A 20,502-nucleotide genomic window follows, 5' to 3' on the forward strand; every position below is an offset into this window, starting at 1 on the left:
AGTAGAGACGGGGTTTCACCATATTGGCCAGGATGGTCTTGAACTCCTGACCTCGTGATCTGCCCACCTTGGCCTCCCAAAGTGCTGGGATTATAGGCGTGAGCCACCGTGCCTGGCTTTTTTTCCTGTGTCTTTCTGAATGGACACACTGGTTAAGTGAATGGGGAGGTGACCTAAATGTAATTACATTTGTGTGTGTGTGTGTGTGTGTGTGTGAGAGAGAGAGACAGGGTCTCACTCTGTTGCCCAGGCTGGAGTGCAGTGGTGCAATCTCGGCTCACTGCAACTTCCACCTCCTGGATTCAAGTAATTCTCCCACCTCAGCCTCCCAAGTAGCTGGCATTACAGGCACGGGTCACCACATCAGGCTAATTTTGTATTTTTGTTAGAAACGGGGTTTCACCATGTTGGCCAGGCTGGTCCTGAACTCTTGACCTCAAGTGATCTACCCATCTCGGCCTCCCAAAGTGCTGGGATTACAGGCATGAGCCACCATGCCTGGCCTTAAATGTAATTACATATTTATAGCAGATGTATTTCTGAATTTTTAAAAATATGTGAGATGATCTAGGTGTTTTTATGATTAGAGATGAATTTCAATTATATATGCCCTATATTTTTGGAGATGAAGTTGGAGAATACATGGGATCTTTTAGAAAAGTTGTTTTGCACCTATTTTTTTCATCACAGTTTCCAAGTAACTTAGAACATTGAAGCTTGTGAAGAAAAAGGCCTTATTGAAGTCTTGGGCAAATGCTGCTGTAAGTGGGAGAGGTCTTTAGAGGAATTTAAGGAATGGTGTTGGAAATATCCCTAGTATGCCAAATATAAACTCTTCAGGGAAGCTGAGATTTAAGTAGTTTTCCTACTTTACAATATTACTAGTTAGTTTTCTGAGTCAGGAAGGGAAAAGGGAAAGTTTCTTTGTAAGTTGAAGTGAAATGTTATTTCCTATGAGTTAGATTTTCAGTGAAAAGGAAAGGGAGAAAAATATGAAGAATTTTCCTTTTGGACATCAGCATGGCTCGCATAACCTCATGCTACCTCTACCTGATGCGGCATTGCCATTTGGAATTTCCTGCCACTTGGCATTTCTTTTGTGATTGTGATCCCCTTGAAGCAGCCTTGGATTGTGTCACAGGAATAAGGAGTCCTTGGACAGCATAGCATATGCTTTTACCCAACAATCCAGTACAATATCATGATTAACCTATTTAAATTATACATTCCCTCAGTTACTCTACTGGCTTGCCTAATGTTTCACAGTGTCTAATGGAAATTCTACGTATACTAACAATGAGACTGTACAGGCTAATTTAAATGTCACATCTTTGGTTACTGGTTGAAGATATTTATTATAAAAACATAAAATAATGTTTGGTGGTAGAATGTTTCACGGGGTCTGTGGGGGAAAAGACAGGAAGAGAGACACGTGGCAGGGAACTGCTGTCCACATCAGTGGATGTGAAGATCCTACAGGATTCCACCTAAATTAACCAATCCATTAAACAAATTTATTTGTGTATGATCCCTTTAACAGTGAGAGGCTCTGTAAGAATACAGGCTCAATGGCAGATTTCCCTCTGCCACTTGTTGCTAAGTTCACTTTGGCTACAGAGGGTACTTCTGTAGTAGTAAATTAAGCACTAGGCTTAGAATTTGCTGCTTCATTTTGTTATTACATAATTGGCCTATTCATAAAATACTTATTTTTGTCCAAAGCCTGATATGGGACAATAGATCATTTCAGGTTTGTTTTTCTTTTTTTTTCTTTTTCTTTTCTTCCTTTCTTTTCTTTTCTTTTTTTCTTTTTTTTTTTTTTTTTGAGACGGAGTTTTGCTTTGTCGCCCAGGCTGGAGTGCAGTGGTACCTTCTGCCCCCGGGTTCAAGTGATCCTCCTGCCTCAGCCTCCCGAGTAGCTGGGACTACAGGCATGCACCACCATGCCCAGCTAATTTTTGTCTTTTTAGTAGAGAAGGGGTTTCACCATTGTTGGCCAGGCTGGTCTCAAACTCCTGACCTTAACTGATCTGCTCACCTTGGCCTCCCAAAGTGCTGGGATTACAGGTGTGAGCCACTGTGTCCGGCCATTTCAGGTTTCTTTTACTGACTTAAGATAGATTGGCTATGGAATTGGCCCAAGGGTTACATCATATTCTCTATTGTGAAAGTATAAACTTACATGAATATTGTCTGCGTTGCTTTTTTGAGTATTTTGCAAAGTTATTGTCCAGCATGAATGATTATATTAATAGAAACAATCACTCAAAAACAAAGCATTACCTTTCTTCTTTTCTTTTTCTTCTTTTTTTTTTTTTGAGATGAAGTCTCACTCTGTCGCCCAAACTGGAGTGCAGTGGTGCGATCTCGACTCACTGCAGCCTCTGCCTCCCGGGTTCAAGCGATTCTCCTGCCTCAGCCTCCCAAGTAGCTGGGACTGCAGGCTTGCACCACCATGCCTGGCTAATTTTTTGTATTTTTAGTAGAGACAGGGTTTCACTATGTTGGCCAGGCTGGTCTCAAACTCCTGACCTCGTGATCTGCCCACGTTGGGCTCCCAAAGTGCTGGGATTACAGGCGTGAGCCACTGCGCCCAGTCAGCATTACCTTTCATACTACTCTTATATTTAAACTGGTTTTAAAATAATCTAAGTTTTATTGGATATACCTAATGTATATTTACATTAATACAATGTGAAGTGTTCAGAATTTATAATCTGTAACATAGATTGTGAAAATGTAGTGATTACCCTTTATCAAAGTTTATCCACACATCATAATTTTTTGGAGTTAAAATCTTTTCATTCATTCATTCATTCATTCATTCATTTTGTTCAGTAAACATTGAGTTTCTGTTATATGTATTCATTATGCCTTCCTCAACCATTGTTGTATAAGTAAATCATCCAACATCTGGAGAGAGAGCACTTAGTTTTTTCTAGGCAGTGGCAGAATTCTGTTAGAATCTCAGATTTCTTTTTTCTTTTCTTTTCTTTTTTTTTTTTGACATGGATTCTTGCTCTGTTGCCCAGGCTAGAGTGCAGTGGCGCTATCTCGGCTCACTGCAACCTCTGCGTCCCAGGTTCAAGTGGTTCTCCTGCCTCAGCCTCCCAAGTAGCTGGGATTACCGGTGCCCACCACTGTGCCTGGCTAATTTTTGTATTTACGTAGAGACAGGGTTTCACTGTCTTGGCCAAGCTGGTCTTGAACTCCTGACCTTGCGATCTACCCACCTTGGCCTCCCAAAGTTCTGGGATTACAGGTGTGAACCACACACCCGTCCCTTAAATCTCAAATTTAGCTTCTCTTGGTTATATCTCTATCCCTTTGTTTCTTTCTGTGATAACTTCCCTGATAACATGTAACTTGCATTGTTCCTGTTATGAATGTTATGCCTTTAAGTTACAGATAGAAGATTTCTAGGCTGAACGAATAGCAGACAAAGGACAGAAATCAAGACAAATGCTTTTCAGCTAAGATTTTGTGTGTGTGTGTGTGTGTGCTTTTTTTTTTTTTTATTTGGGACTCTGATTTTCATATAGTTCTGTATCACTATACACTGTGTGCATCTGGCTTATAAATTCTATAGCACCTGTGGGTCAACTAAAAGGGCATTAGGGAATCAGAACATGAAGACTGAAATCCCAGCCATGTACAAGGCATGTTCATTCTGAACATCAATTTTCTAATCTCTGTAATGGGAATAACAATTCCTGTCTCACAGCATAGCTGTGAAATAGTGTATTTGAAAGTTCCTGGTTCCTAAACACTAATTTGAATTTTTAAAAAGTTATCTTCTATTCCCTGAATTATCTTTCTTTCTCCTAGGATTATTTTCCTGTTTTTATGTTTGTAATTACTTTTCAGGTTGCAAACTTTTCTCAAATGCCTGATGATTTTTAGTGGTCTATTTATATTTAAGAATAGGACACCTGCAAAGTGGCAGTTATGTATAACTGGTCAGTTGCTGGTTAGCAGTCAATCTTTTCTTTAGTGTGAGTGGGTGGGAGAGTACCTGCTGGGCGGTGAGCTCATAGATGGCATAGCTGTTGGACTAGTGCACTCCAGTTCATTTATTCAATTTCGTAAGAGAAGAACTTTTCCATTTTTTTAGCAGGAAGTAAATGCTTAGCTGCTAGACATTTGGCAGATGGGGAAAAGAGAGAAGGTTTCAAGGAATTAGTTGACTCTAAGGGCCACAGATTTTTCCATTAATACCTACTGTTTTCAGTCCGACATATCACTCCACCTCTAGGTCTTTGCAGGGCTCTGCAGGGCATTTGGCCCTTAGGAGGAGAAGCTCAAGACTTATTCTCCAAGCCTTATTCTAGGCTATGCTACCCAGAACTCTGCTACACTAAAAATAGGGGGATTAATTGACTGTATGCATATTTAATGGTAAGCTGACCCTTCACCCCCAACCTCCTTTATCCCACTTGGCTCCTAAAATGCTAGCAGCCACCCTTTATTCTACAGGAGGAGATAGAAGTCTCTAGGGACTCCATGAGTCCAGGAGGAAAGAAACAGGGATGCTGACATCAGTAGTTTCCCATCAGGGAGCATCCTGAAGTTTTTAGTCAGCTTTTTAACCTAAGTAGCACATCATGGGTGACTGGACATCTGAAGAAAGCCTCTACCATGAAAGATAGGGCACAATCAGAAAAAACCAGCATTGCCTATATGGGGAAAAGTAAGCAAAACAAAATGAGCAAAACTCTATCATTGAATATTCTCAGAGAGATAGGAAAGGATAGTGCATCCATGAAACAGGGAGTATTCAGAGAATAAATAAGGGCTTTTAGAAAACCAAAAACATCGTAGAAAAAAATGGCAAACTTAAGAGCAGGGTTGAAATATAAACTTAGGGAAAGTTCCTGGGAAGTAAAGCAAAACACTAAAGAGATGGAAAACAGGAGAGAAAAGATGAGAAATTTAGAGGTCCAGTTCAATATGTCCAAGATCCAAGTAATAGGAAGACTAGAGGGGAGAAAATAAATGAAACAATACAAGAAAGTTTCCTAGAATTGAAGCATACAAGATTCCAAGTTGAAAGTGTCTATCAAGCACCTACCATAACAGATTAACATAATTTCCACCTCAAGGTACATCATAATGAACGTTTAGAATATAGAGATCAAAGAAAAGATTCTGCAAAGCTTTCAGAGAGAAAAAACAGGTCACATACAAAGCCTCAGGAATTGAAATGGCTTCAGACCTTTCAAATGCACCACTAGAGATTAGAAGATAATGAAACAATGTCTTCAAAATTCTGAAGGAAAATTATATCAAACCCAGAATTCTGTACCGAGGCCAATTATGAATTTTATTTGAAGGTAGAATGAAGATATTTTGAAGACATTCAAGGTCCCATGTAACTTCTCTGAGGACTCCCCAAAGGGAGTGCTTTATTAAAAGGAGGAAGTAAACCAAGAACAAGGAAGGCATGGGATACAGGAAACAGGAGATTCTATAGGGGAGAAAGTTGAGGGGTCTCCCCAAGAAGTCAGCTGTGCCCAGGCAGAGAGGGGAGCCAGTTGAGCCTCCTGAGTAGCTGGGACTACAGGTGTGCACCACCACATCCAGCTAATTTTTTTGTATTTTTAGTAGAGATGGAGTTTCACCATGTTGGCCAGGATGGTCATGATCTCTTAACCTTGTGATCTGCCTGCCTTGGCCTCCCAAGTGCTGGGATTTCAGGCATGAGCCACCGCGCCCGGCCTTCTTTATGTTATTCAGTAAGGCTTTGAGAAACATAAAAACAAACACAAAGTAAATCCAGTTGCGAAGTAAATGGGCTTGTTTAGTTTTCTCAGGGGAAATGTTAATAGGATGTTTCCATGGAAATAATTATCTAAACAAAATAACAATTGTGAGTTTTCAGAATGCGTCACAAAGCATTTGCCACATATATTTTGATGTTAGATGTGCTTGGGATCAGGATTGTTTTATCTTCTTGATGAATTACTTCATTTATAATTATTGATTCTCTTTATTGCTAGTTTTGTCTGGTTTTAATATTGTTTTAAATTAATATTTGGGTCTATTTTTCTATCTCTTTAATTTCAACCTCATAGTGAAATGTTTTAAATATGCTTTTTGGTTTTTTGAGACAAGGACTAGCTCTACCACCCAGGCTGGAGTGCAGTGGTGAGATCTCAGCTCACTGCAACCTCTGCCTCTCCAAGCTCAAGCTATCCTCCTACCTCAGCCTCTTGAGTAGCTGGGACTGTAAGTGCATACCACCATGCCCAGTTAATCTTTGTATTGGTTTTTGTTTTTTTTGGTAGAGATGGGAATTTGCCATATTGGCCAGACTTGTCTCGAACTTGTGAGCTCAAGCCATCTGCCTGCTTTGGCCTTGCAAAGTGCTGAGATCACAGGCGTGAGCTACCATGCCTGGCAAAATTATGCTCTTTTAAATAGTGTGTAGCCAGATTTCTTTATCCAACTACGGAAATAATATCTTTAAATATATCTGAAATCAAAATAAATGCATTCTATTTTCTGTATGTCATGTTGATCAAGTTTTCTTTATCTCTCCCTGTTTCCATCCTTCTTCCCTCCTGGCATTTTTGGAAGCTCTAGATTGAATTTCTTTTTCTTTTTTCTTTTCTTTCTTTTTTTTTTTTGAGGCAGAGTCTTGCTTTTGTCCAGGCTGGAGTGCAGTGGCGCGCAATCTCATCTCACTGCGGCTTTTGCCTCCTGCATATAAGATTGGCATGCTCAAAACAAAAAACAAAACAAACCACATTTCTATATGCCAATAGCAACTGACTTTAAAAAAGCATAATAGAGATGAAAACAGCAATCAGAATAGCAACAAAATTTATACCAGTCTAGGAATTAACAGAGATGATGACTTTTTCTTTTTTTTTTTTGAGACTGAGTCTCACTGTGTCGCCCAGGCTGGAGTGCAGTGGCGTGATCTCGGTTCACTGCAAGCTCTGCCTCCCGTGTTCACACCATTCTCCTGCCTCAGCCTCCCGAGTAGCTGGGACTACAGGTGCCCGCCACCATGCCTGGCTAATTTTTTATATTTTTAGTAGAGACGGGGTTTCACCGTCTTAGTCAGGATAGTCTCGATTTCCTAACCTCGTGATCCGCCTGCCTTGGCCTCCCAACGTGCTGTGATTACAGGCGTGAGCCACTGCGCCCGGCCAGATGATGACTGTTATACACTGAATTTCTGTTAAGTGTAACCACTTAAAACTCTTGTCCCCTTAACTTTTTTTTTTTTTTTTTTTTTTTTAGTTGCCAGCATTGACTGGCACAGTGGCTCGTGTCTATAATCCAAGTGCTTTGGAAGGCCAAGGTGGGATGATTGCTCGAGGCCAAGAGTTCAAGACCAGCCTGGGCAACATAGTAAGATCCCCCCCCATCTCTACCAAAAAATTAAAAAATAGGCTGGGCGTGGTGGCTCACGCCTGTAATCCCAGCACTTTGGGAAGCTGAGGTGGGCAGATCACTTGAGGTCAGGAGTTCGAGACTAGCCTGGACAACATGGCAAAACCCCGTCTCTACTAAAAATACAAAAATTAGTCAGGTGTAGTGGCACATGCCAGTAGTCCCAGCTACTCAGGAGGCTGAGGTGGGGGAATTGCTTGAACCTGGGAGGTGGAGGTTGCAGTGAGCCAGCCAAGATCGTGCCACTGCACTCCAGCCTGGCAACAGAGTGAGGCTCTGTCTCAAAAAAATTAAAATAAAGAAATCAAAATTAGCCAGGTGTGGTGTGCACACCTGTAGCCCCATCTACTCGGGAGGCTGAGGCAAGAGGATCGCCTGAACCCGGAAGTTCCGGGCTGCAGTGCTATGATATGATGCCTGGGGGAGGGGAAAAAAGGCTCGCACAAATACTTTATAACATTATAATAAAACTTCAAACTGGAATGCGGCAAGGAAACGTGGGGGATGATTAAAAAACAAATCTGTATAGGGTAGTGTAGTGGTGGGGGATTTGGTGAAGGAAAGGTGAGGAAATCAAGAGCAGTGGAGAGCAAGGTATCAAAACCAGGAACTGCTGAAATCCTTACAATAGCTGGGATTGATTTTTCTTTAGATAACACTTTAGAAACTAGGCATTTTCTAGAACACAAACCAGCACCTTCAATTTAAACTTTCAGGAAACTCTTGAAATGTAGGTAATTATGTATCTTTGATGGACAATGGAAGATGCTAAATGCTATGCGAATCCATTAGAAACCGTAAAATGGCAGGTAACCAGAAAGACTTCAGATGCCTCACCTTGTCCTAGAGAAAACTAGTGGTTTTTCCAACATTGCCACAAAACGACCTACTTTGAAAGCCTAAGGTGGCGTGGAGACGGGTTGGAAATAACACTTGGAGTAGGATGATTATTACAACTGAATGAGATTTTTCGTCTTGGAGAGTAATTCAGCCCTCAACAACCTCTTGAGCTTTGCAACAGGAGCAGACTTTTAATTTGTAATATTAGATGCATTTTCATGAAAAGGAAAAAATACACATTCTTTGTTCAGAAAAATCTTTCTCTGAAGGTTAACTTATCATTGTACCATTAATACTTTATCATCTATTTAATTTGGAATGTATCTTAGTGATTTTTTTTTGTTTTTTTTTGGGGGGTGGGGGATAGAGTCTCGCTGTATTGCCCAGGCTGGAGTGCAGTGGCATGATATGGGCGCACTGCAACCTCCGCCTCCTGGGTTCAAGTGATTCTCATGCCTCAGCCTCCTGAGTAGCTGGGACTATAGGCGTGTGCCACCATGTCGGCTAATTTTTGTATTTTTGGTAGAGATGGAATTTTGCCATGTTGGCCAGGCCGGTCTCAAACTCCTGACTGCAAGTGATCTGCCCGCCTCAGCCTCCCAAAGTGCTGGGATTGTGGGCATGAGTCACTGTGCCCAGCCTATCTTAACGATTTAAATGGACTTTTTTTTTTTTTTTTTTACTTGAAAACAAATCTGTGTAATACATTTATTTTTGGCATATGTTTATATAGTTTGTGGAATGGAAAGTTAGGAAAAGCTCTGTACTTTTTTTTTTTTTTTTTTTTTTTTTTGAGATGGAGTCTCGCTCTGTCGCCCAGGCTGGAGTGCAGCGGCGCGATCTCTGCTCACTGAAAGCTCCACCTCCCGGGGCCATTCTCCTGCCTCAGCCTCGTGAGTAGCTGGGACTACAGGCGCCCGCCACCACGCACAGCGAATTTTTTTGCGGTTTTTTAGTAGAGATGGGGTTTCACCGTGTTAGCCAGGATAGTATCGATCTCCTGATCTCGTGATCCTCCCACCTCGGCCTTCCAAAGTGCTAGGATTATAGGCGTGAGCCACTGCGTCCGGCCGCTCTGTACTTTTTATGAGTATACTTCTTGAGTATACTTCTTGAAGCTGAGACACTGAATTTCTCCATTTCACATCCAAGGACTGAGAGCTAAGAGAAGATATTCCTAGAAGCTGCATGTCAAAATGAGAGTGGCTTCCAGTGGAATGATGACCAGATAGATGATCACAGGAATAGTCAGAGGATTATCTTTACAGGTCGACACATAACAGGGTAACCTTGGGGTTATCTATTGCTGCATAAAAAACTCCTTCAAAACTTAGCAGCTTTATTGATTTAGCCATTCCACGATGTATACATATTTAAAAACATCGTGTTGTACACAATAAATATATACAATTTTTGTCCATTAAAGAAAACCGTAGTGGGCTGGGTGCGGTAGCTCACGCCCATAATCCCAGCACTGCGGAAGGCTGAGGCGGGTGGATCACCTGAGGTCAGGAGTTTGAGACCAGCCTGGCCAACATGGTGAAACCCTGTCTCTACTAAAAATACAAATAATTAGCCAGGCATGGTGGCAAGTACCTGTAATCCCAGCTACTTGGGAGGCTGAGGCAGGAGAATCGCTTGAGCCCAGGAGGCAGAGGTTGCAGTGAACCGAGATCATGCCACTGCATTCTATCCTGAGCAACAAGAGGGAAACTCCATGTCAAAAAACAAACAAACAAACAAACAAAACAAAAAATCCTTAGTGGCTTCAATTAACAATCATTTTATTTGTTCGTGATTCTGTTGGTGGTTCTTTTACTCTGTTTGGCGTGGAATGGGATCACTCATGTGACTGCATTCAGTTGGCAAATCAGCTGGAGGGTGGACTCACTGCGGGTGCTGGGACAGCTGGGTCTGGATATCCAAGATGATTTCACTTGGATGTCTAGGTCTCCTGGCCTCCTGTCTCTGCCTTCCAAGTAGTTGGGATTACAGGTGTTTCCAAGAAGTTGGGATTACAGGCGCACGCCGCCACACCTTGATTTCACTCACATATCTGATGCCTCAGCTGGGAGTGGTGAAACAACTGGAAACTATCCTAGCCACCCTGCTAAACCGATCCCAAGGCAGCCAGATCTTTTTCCATGGTGATTGAGGGCTCCAAGAAACAGCAAGTGGAAGCTGCAAATCTCTTCAGGCCCAGTCTCAAAAGGTACAAAGCACTCTAACCACCAAAGCCCATCACAGCGTGGCCCAGTGTTAAGGGAAGGGGAAATATTCTCTATCTCTTGATGGAGGACATCCCATGGAAAAACAGCACGTGGGATAGGAGTTACTGGATCACCTTCTGGTTGTCTAACATAAACTTGTTTCTGTCTATTGAGAAATTGAATTGTTTTCAAGTTTCACATGTAGTGCACCATGCAGGTCTGTCTGTACTTCAAGAGGGTGGACCCACCTCTGCAGAAGATGATCTCTAAATGTATTCCCAGTATCTGCAGCATTGATAGACACTGGGCAGACTGGTGTAGGGTAGGGCAGATAATAATTTATATTACAGGTGTGTCTTAAAATTTTAAGGGTAAACACTGTTTTGCCCTCCTTCTTCCATGTCTACAATTGTGCCTACACTTTAAATTATAACACATACATATATAAATTGTCCTTGCAGAAGCTAAAGTTAATACAATATCATTTTCTGTCGTCTGAACAGTGATCTTCACATTATTCGACTACCCATTGAATATTTCTTCATCTTCCTTTGTATTACTATCTTGAGCTTTCATTTCATTTTTTAAAATAAAACATACAGGCCTTAGGCAATTATTCTGCATTGTACAGGGAGTGTACTTTTATCTTTCAGCATAATTGTGCTATTCCTATTTGCTCACTTTTTTTCTTCTGCTTCTTCCCATTACTTTGAAGTCTCTGTATATCTCTTAAATCTGGTAATTTATATTTTTCACATTCATACGTATTAAATAATACGTGAATTCTTTGTACAATTTTTCATGTTATGAGCTCTCTCTTCTCCTGTGTTCAGAGTAGAGTTTACTTCATCTGTATTATCTATTGCTGTATTAACAACCCCAAAATTTCATGGCTTAAAACAACTATAAACATTTATTATCTTGCACAGTTTCTACGGATTAGAAATTTGGGAGCGACTTAGCTTATGTCTTCGATGAGGTTGCAATCAAAATGTTGGTCTGGGATGTAGTAATCTGAAGGCTTGACTGGAGCTGGAGGGTTCACTTTCAGTGGTTCACCAAAATGGTTGTTGGCAAATTGGTATTGGCTGTTGGTAGGAAGCCTCAGTCCCTAAGTGTATGGATGTCTCCACAGGACTGCTTGAGGGTTCTCACAGCATGGTGGCTGGCTTCCCCCAGAGCAAGTCATCCAAGAGAATGCAAGGTGGAAGATGCAGTGCGTTTTATGACCTACCCTCAGAAGTCATACTTCATCATTTCCACAATATCCTGTTGGTTGCAAAGGTCAGCCCTATGTTGTGAAGGAAGAAACTACACATGGGTGTGATTACCAGAAGGTGAGGATTGTTGAGAGCCATTTAGAAGCTGGCTACTGAACCATCTATTGAGTTTTTTCTCTTTCAGTGACTGTGTATTTCTAAATTTTTAAGACTTTTTTTTCTTTTTTTGAAACAGAGTCTCACTCTGTTGCCTGGGCCTGAGTGCAGTAACTTGATCTCATCTCACTGCAGCCTTGACCTCCTGGGCTGAAGCGATCCTCCCACCTCAGTCTCCTGAGTAGCTGGGAATACAGGTGCATGCCACCATGCCTGGCTAATTTTTGTATTTTTTTTTTTTTTTTTTGGTAGAAGTGATGTTTTTGCCATGTTGCCCAGGCTGGTCTCGAACTCCTGGGCTCAAGCCATCCACCTGCTTCAGCCTCCCAAAATGTTGGGATTACAGGCGTGAGCCACCAAGCCTGGCCAAGACTTTAAACTGGTTTATTTTCCTGCCTGCTTGTTCTTGTTTAATACCTTCCTGCTGTTTTTCTTCTTTTTTTCAATTCTTGTCTTTTAAAAAATAGATGTCATTCTCATTTCATCTCTTTGACAATCCTAAACATAAGAAATCTAAAGTCTTTCACATGGTGTTATCATTTTTATTTTACCAGACTAAATTGGTCTTTTGACCATTGATACTGTTATCTGTATTTCTTAGTTTTCTTTGTATGTTTTGGAATTTGGGGTTGCAAGGTACTTTTTTTTGTTTTTGTTTTTTTTGAGACAGACTCTCACTGCATTGGAGTGCAGTGGCGTGATCTGGGCTCACTGGCAACCTCTGCCTCCCAGGTTCAAGTGATTCTTCTGCTTCAGCCTCCCAAGTAGCTGGGACTACAGGCACGCACCACCACACTCAGGTAATTTTTGTGTTTTTAGTAGAGACAGTGTTTCACCCTGTTGGCCAGGCTGGTCTCGAACTCCTGACCTCAAGTGATCCACCCACCTTGGCCTCCCAAAGTGCTGGGATTACAGGTGTGAGCCACTGTCCCTGGCCTGCAACGTACTTTTAAAAAAAAATTTTTGGTCAAGTTAATTGAGTACATATGTAAAAGTCACCCTTTTGGGTGTTTAGTTCAGAGTTTTGGCAAATATACACGATTCCGTAACCACTACCACAATCAGCATACACACTATTTCCATCACCTCAGAAATTTCCCTCCTATGCCTTAACAGTCTGTCTTCTTCTCAAACTCTAAGCCCTGGCAATCACTGATATAGTTTCTGGACCTTTAGTTTTGCCTATTTTAGAGCATCAGTATGACATAAGGTGTATAGTTTTTAGTGAATGGCCTCTATCATTTAGCTGTATTCTTTATTTCTCTTAAGTAGAACTTCTGGGTCAGCAAAAGAATTGATAAACTCAACACATAATGCTTTAATGAGAAATCAAGGTGAAAAGGAAGAAACTTTTTTTTTTTTTTTTGAGACGGAGTCTCACTCTGTTGCCCAGGCTGGAATGCAGTGGTGTGATCTCAGCTCACTGCAACCTCCACCTCCTGGGTTTGAGTGATTCTCATGTCTCAGTCTCCCAGAAACTTTTAAACATCAAAGTGAGGAAAGGTAAAAAGGATTTGAAACAATGACTAGTATTGAAGATAAGCAAAGAAGATACAATATACAGATAAAAGAAGCCCCTGAAGAAAAAAATCAAAACAAGGGAATGAAACAAATGCAAACAGTATAATTTAAGAAAAGTTTACAGAAACTTAAAAAAGCAAAATGTTGCATATTGAAATAGGGGATCATGTGGCTGAGAACATTAACCTAGAATGACCTACTTCAAGGCATATTTTTCATCAAAATACTGAATGTTAAAGAAAAAGAAAACATTCTTTAGGTATTTAGGCAAAAATAAAAACATGACCTTTATATCATTAGGAGAATAAAATTATGTTGTTACACTGATAGTGATGCTTTATGCCAGGAGAACATGGAATACCATGTTTCAGATATCAAGGAAAGCACATATGATCCAAGGATTTTGTGTTAAGCAGAACTGGCTTTCAACTATAAAGGGCATAGGAAGCAGCTATTAGCAGTTAAAGAACTCAGAAAATATTGTTCCTAGGAGTTCTCCCTAAGAAATTTAGAGAATGAGGTTCAGACAACTAGAGTAACTAGGGAGATTGTAGTATGTGATGGCTATATGATCTGACAATGAAGATAGAGTAAACCAATAAAAATTGGGGAAAAAATTGCATATTTTAAAGTATATTTCTGAACCCTATTTTGTTCTATTCATCTAATATGTCTGTTTTTACCCAAATATCATTCTTTTGACTACTATTGCAATTTTATAAGTCTTGATGTCAGGTATTATAAATATTCTATTTTTTTTTTCTAAGTTGTTTAGGCGATTCTAGGTCCTGTGCATTTCTATGCCAATTTCAGATTCTTCTTCTTAATTTGTGCAGAAAGGCCTGCTAGGATTTTGATTAGACTGGGTGGAATCTATAGGTCAACTGGAAGAGAACTGACAATAATATCGAGTCTTCTGACTCATAGTTTAACTCTCCATTTATTTAGCTCTTCTTTAATTTTCCTAATCAGTATATTGTGGTTTTCAGCATACAAATATTGTGCTTATTTTGTTACATTCGTACCTAAGTATTTTATGGTTTTGATACTTTTGTAAATGCTACTGTTGTTTAAATTCTAATTTCAACTGTTTATTGCTCTTATTTTTTTTTAACCTTTTTTTTTTTTTGAGACGAAATGTCACTCTTGTCCCCCAGGCTGGAGTGCAATGGCACGATCTTGGCTCACTGCAACTTCTGCCTCCCAGGTTCAAGTGATTCTCCTGCCTCTGCCCCCGACTAGCTGGGATTATAGGCATCTGCCACCATGCCCAGCTAATTTTTGTATTTTCAGTAGAGACAGGGTTTTACCATGTTGGCCAGGCTGGTCTAGAACTGACCTTAGGTGATCCACCCACCTCGGCCTCCCGAAGTGCTGGGATTATAGGTGTGAGCCACCACGCCTGGCCGTTTATGGCTCTTATATAGAAATACAGCAGATTTTTGTATATTGACCTTGTATCCTATGACCTTAATAAACTCATTTATTAGTTCTTTTGTAGATTATTTGGGACTTTATGTGCAGATAGTCATGTCATCTGTGAATAAATATTGAATTATTTCTTCCATTCCAATATATATGCTTTTTATGTTTCTTTCTTGGCTATTACATTGGTTAGCACCTGCAGTAAAACTTTGAGTAAAAGTGGTAAAATGATATTCTTGTCGGGGAAAGCATTCAGTCTTTCCCATTAAGTATGATGTTAGTTATAGGTTTTTTTGTAGATACCTTTTATTAGGTATCAGAAATTCCTTATATTTTTAGTTTGTTAAGAGATTTTTATTGTGAATGGATGTTGAATTTTGTCAGATGATTTTTCTTCGTCTATTGAAATGATATTTCTTTTCTAGCCTCTTGACATGATGAACTACATTGGTTTATTTTTCAAATGTTAAAACAACCTTGCATTCCTAGGATAAACCCCACTTAATCATGACGTATTATCTTTATTGTGTATGTTTAGATTGGATTTGCTGATATTTTGTTAAAGATTTTTGCATCTGTATTCACAAGGATATTAGTCTAATCTTTTTCTAGTTTTGGCAATACTGGCCTTATAAAATGTGTTAGGAAGCATTCCCTTCTCTTATGTTCTGGAAGAGTTTTTGTTGAGTTTCTATTTATTCTTCCATACATTTTTGGGTAGAATTCACAAGTGAAACCGTCCAGTCCTGGAGTTTCCTTTGTGGGAAAGTTTTTAACTACAAGTGTGATTTATTTAATAGACATTGGGCTATTAAGCTAACTTATTTCTTCTTAAATGAGCTTTGCTATTTTATTCAATTTATGAGCATGAAGTAGTTCATAATATTGTTATTTCATTAGCATCTGTGGGGTCTGTGGTGATGTCTCCCTTTACATTACTGATACTGATAATTTGTGTCTGTTTTCTTTTTTGCTTTATTAGTCTGGTTAGAGAGTTATCAATTGTATTGATATTTTTAAAGAACCAGCTTGTTTTATTGATTTTTCTCTGTTTTTATGTTTTTAATTTTATTAATTTCTCCTCTAATCTTTATTATTAGTTTTTAAATTTCTGTTGGCTTTAGGTTTAATTTGCTCTTCCTAATGATTTTAATTCATTCAGACTCTTGCATTTCAGCTTATGCCCTCACTTCTCCACAGTGCAGCTGGAATCACAAAAGTCACTAATGACCTCCTGATTAGCAGTGGCGTCATCACCAGTTGTCACCTAGTTTGATTCCACTTCAGCATTTGAACCCTTTTTCTATGTACATTTATATATAGCCTCTCTAATTTCACAGGTCATTTGAAAATCTTCCTCTTAATTTTCTACTCATTCCCTCTAAGGGAGCAGAATTACCTTTGATTGACAATTGGCTACTATTTCTAATGCAAGGTTCTAACACCCTTTTTTTTTTTCCTCCCTGCCATTATTCTCTTACTTTTTTCAGCTCCATAAAACTCCCTGTGGTGCCTCATCATGTATGATACAAACTACTTTATCCACAATCCTGTCACTTAGATATAGACAACTCCTTTTTAATTCCATAAAAACAGGCACACATAACATTTTAACAAAAATTTGATTGCAACATTCATTACTGCTTTGCAGTCCCTTTTTCCTCAGTATATCATTTATGTATAATATCATTTTATATATCATTTACACTTATTTTTTAAAATGTCATTTATATCTTCTCATATATATTTAAAACTTTTTATTAGAGAGATTTTCAAACATACAACAGTAAGCAGAATGTTATAATGGACCCTCAGGTACACATCACCCAGCTTTCATGGTTGTCAACTCAGGGCCAATCCTGTTTCATCTACACCCTGACCTACTTCTTTCCTCCTGTGTTATATTGAGACAAATATATCATTTCCTCCATCCATGTAAATTTGTAATGACTGTATGGTATCTAACTGTATGGATGTACCATCATTTATATATTTGCATAATCCTGTTTTTGGACATTTGTGACTTTTAGTTTTATCATTCAAATTATAACAGTACAACTGCTACCATAATATTTTTAAATAAATGAGATACCACCAGCTTTTCACATTGCTTGAATATATTTTCTTATTTTTATTCCTATAACATCCTGTAAAGTAGTTAGAACAGGTTATATTATCCACATTTTATACACAAGAATTTTAGAGTCCAGTGGCAAACTATTGGTGAATAGTAGTTTCCTAAAATTATTCATAAAAATAACACATATATATGGTAGAAATAGGCTGCTTTAAAAATTTCTATGTAAATATTCATTGTACACCTATTAAGTATTAGATACTATGTTGGATGCTTTTCTGTTTAATCTTCACATAAATGCTGTGAAATAAGTGTTGTATCATTTTGCAGGTAGGGAGCAGAGACTCAGATAAGTTAAATAATGTACCCATCATCACATAGCTAGTAAGTATTGGAATCTGGGTTCCAATTTAGGTCTTGCCTTTAATTTCAGTATTCTTTCCAATTTTCCCTATATTAATATTTCAAGGATTACCTCCTTTTCATTAAGAAAGCAAGTAACTTTTGAGCCAGATTCTGCCTTCAAGCAACTTACAGTGTAGTTGGGAAGATAGTACAAGATAGGAAGTCAGTGCCATAGGAGCAGAAAAAAAGTTATTTGGCAGTGGTAAAGATAATGATACTGTCCTTAATATATGCGTGGTACTTTAGGCATGACAGCTTTGTCATTTCATCAATAATTTGTGATATATTAAATACCTACTATGTAGAAAGACCTGTATTCGTTATGTAATAGTGAAGCAAGCTGACTTTTGTCCTTCCTGTTATCACTAGAAACTAAACATTTGAGAAGGAGAAATCAGACAAGATATTTGCATAGTCCTCTTAAGAAAACTATTTTTTTCACTAGCAAAATTTTGTGCATTCTTCTGTTTCTCCTGGCAATCCTGACAATATTCAAAATCCAGGCTAAGGCTCCAGAAAAACCAAATTTCCCTGAAAATAGAATATAGTTATATTGTAGAAGTGACAATTGTCAGCATATTGCCAGTAGTGGAAGAATGTGGTATTGGCATGTGTTTGCTAGTTGGTTTTTGGTTTAGGGAATATTCTAGAGACATCCAAAAGACATAATACTTGTCCAGTTGCTTCTATATAGTGCCATAGTCTAAATAAGTAATTCAACAAAATGCTTTGAAACCACAATACTTGCTCATTCAACATTTGAAATATTTTCACAGAAATTAAATGAGGTACTGAGAATGCACTTGCACGGTATTATTTACATATCCAAATATTTGAAACCTCTTCCAGAATCTAGATCCCTGCAATAAACTGCCTTTTAAAATGCTGCCATGGGGCTGGGTGCGGTGACTCACACCTGTAATCCCAGCACTTTGGGAGGCTGAGGCGGGTGGATCACCTGAAGTCAGGAGTTTGAGACCAGCCTGACCAATATGGTGAAATGCCATCTCTACTAAAAATACAAAAATTAGCTCAGCATGGTGTTGTGTACCTGTAGTCCCAGCTACTCAGGAGGCTGAGACAGGAGAATCACTTGAACCTGGGAGGCGGAGGTTGCAGTGAGCCGAAATTGTGCCACTGCACTCCAGCCTGGGTGACAAAGCAAGACTCCATTTAAAAAAAAAAAAAAAAAAATGCTGCCATGTAGACAGGCAGTTAAATATGTGGCCATACATGGTGACAACAAATGTTCTACACCTTTATTAACCAGTAGAAATATGTAAGCTACATGTGTAACTTAAAATATTCTAATAGACACATTAATAAAATTAAAAAGCAGGTGAAATTAATTTTATTTTTTTCTTTTTTTTTTTTTTTTTTTTAGACGGAGTCTCACTCTGTCCCCCTTGCTGGAGTGCAGTGGCCAGATCTCAGCTCACTGCAAGCTCCGCCTCCCGGGTTCAGGCCATTCTCCTGCCTCAGCCTCCCGAGTAGCTGGGACTACAGGCGCCCACCACCTCGCCCGGCTAGTTTTTTTGTATTTTTTAGTAGAGACGGGGTTTCACTGTGTTAGCCAGGATGGTCTCGATCTCCTGACCTCGTGATCCACCCGTCTCGGCCTCCCAAAGTGCTGGGATTACAGGCTTGAGCCACCGCACCCGGCCAGAAATTAATTTTAATAGTATATTTTATTTAATGCAAAATACCCAAACATTAGTTCAGTGTGGTGTCAATATAAAATATTACTAATGAGATGTTTTATGTCTTCATACTGTTTTCAAATAATATATGAATTATTGAATGAAGTGTGTATTTTACACTTACACTGTATCAGAATTTGGACTAGCCACATTTCAAGTGCTCTTGGACAGCACAGGTCTATAATTCTCCAGCCCTCAGTCATTTTCTGAACCAACTGGAGGCAAGAAAACGAGTGTGTCATTGAAATAGTGTCCAAATGCCCTGAGCCGGTACAGGCCATACATCATTACTTCCATCTTTTGCGGGGTCAGTCCATTAAAAGTAACAGCCAGATCTGAACAGCAGCCTTCTACTACTTGCTGAGGGTTATTAGACAATGCCTCTTCAATAAGCTGTGCGATTGGTTTTGTATTAAATACATCTCTTCCTTCATAATCCTCTGCATTTTCTGCATGAACTCCTGCATATTTCAGGCATATTGCCAGCTGCTTATCTTCAGATAACTTCCAAATCACACTTTGATCTGCACAGGTCTCAGAGTTATTGAGAAGTCTGTTAAGTCTTTTCATCGACTCTGTACTTAAGACAATCCCTCCTTCCACAGTCACGTATTCGAGGTCTCCAGATACAACAGTGTGACCCAGATAGAAGGGTTGGGATGCATCCCTTGTAAACAAAAGATACTTTAAATTTTCAATGACGGCAAACGTAGTGGGAAGTGCAAGAAAGAACCAGTTGTAGTTGTCACCATACTTTTCAAAGACGTATTTGTAAGTGGTCCTCATCTGTACCCACCTGTCATTGCTTTCTATATTGAACAAATTATCATTTTTAGTATTGTAGAGCTCTGCTTTGTCACAGTGTTTGGTCCAGGTCTCTTTCAGTACAGCCCAGTAACTCTTATCTTCGGATTCTCCATAGATGATACAGAAAACACGAATACTTTTACTGAGTTCCACGAGTATCACTTTCGAAGTGTTTAAGAAATCGTTCCTGTTAGCTGGACGAAGGTGATGGTGCTCGTGGTCTTCAGTTTGACCTCTGTGTCGAATGTGAATTTGGCCAAACATAGTTATCAAAACCCAGGAAATGCTCCCAAGCAACATACCCTTAAAAAATGATGTCCCACTAGCGGAAACCATTTTCCAGGCGTTGAGGACAGTGCCCTCGGGTCAAAGGCAGCCTGGGACCGGGTCCTGGGGGGGGTCCCGCGCCTTCCGGAGCTCGCGGCCGCGCTCCCGGTTGGGCCACTCTAGCTGCGGAAGGTCGCTTCTCGGTGGCGTAGAGAAGGGGGCGGGGCAGGAGCCGGACGCGGCCGGCACTGTGGGTGGGGTCCGGGCTGCTGCGAGTGAGAGGTGTGCTGGGAGTTCTGCGCGCCTGGCCTCCCAACCAACAATAACGTTGAAAATGAGCAGAGGTCGAGTCACAGACGGCTCTGAAGTGGGCCAGACATCAGCACTGAGCCAAAAAGAATAAAATTGAGTTTTACCTCACGATTAGTGTATTCAGCCCCTGGTACAACACATCCCTATGTTGATTAGCA

At 39.8% G+C, this 20,502-nt stretch overlaps 2 protein-coding genes across 7 annotated transcripts in view; one reads left to right on the forward strand and one right to left on the reverse strand.

Annotated features, from left to right (window-relative positions):
- The window catches only part of LOC105464933 (pleckstrin homology, MyTH4 and FERM domain containing H2), a 126,781-nt gene that overhangs the window by 11,539 nt on the left and 94,740 nt on the right, over positions 1-20,502 (forward strand). Inside the window, exon 2 of one of the 6 annotated variants that reach the window (XM_011713072.2) lies at positions 11,590-11,791. The exons of 3 other annotated variants lie outside the window; for them this stretch is intronic. The gene's annotated coding sequence lies outside the window, so the exon portion shown is untranslated. Of the gene's footprint in view, positions 1-11,589; positions 11,792-20,228; positions 20,475-20,502 lie in introns of those variants that run through there. 2 more of the 6 variants (XM_011713071.2, XM_011713074.2) reach the window with 2 other exon arrangements.
- Positions 18,928-20,214, reverse strand: LOC105464934 (C1GALT1 specific chaperone 1 like). Its single transcript, XM_011713077.3, has one exon. The coding sequence runs from the start codon at positions 20,099-20,101 to the stop codon at positions 19,154-19,156; it is 948 nt and encodes a 315-aa protein (XP_011711379.2). The 5' UTR covers positions 20,102-20,214; the 3' UTR covers positions 18,928-19,153.

The sequence above is a fragment of the Macaca nemestrina genome, chromosome 13, assembly GCF_043159975.1.
Source record: "Macaca nemestrina isolate mMacNem1 chromosome 13, mMacNem.hap1, whole genome shotgun sequence".
NCBI classification, from domain to species: domain Eukaryota; kingdom Metazoa; phylum Chordata; class Mammalia; order Primates; family Cercopithecidae; genus Macaca; species Macaca nemestrina.

Coding starts and splice junctions, on each gene's coding strand:
- LOC105464934 (XM_011713077.3), bottom strand. CDS start 20,101: ATGGTTTCCGCTAGTGGGACATCATTTTTTAAGGGTATGTTGCTTGGG.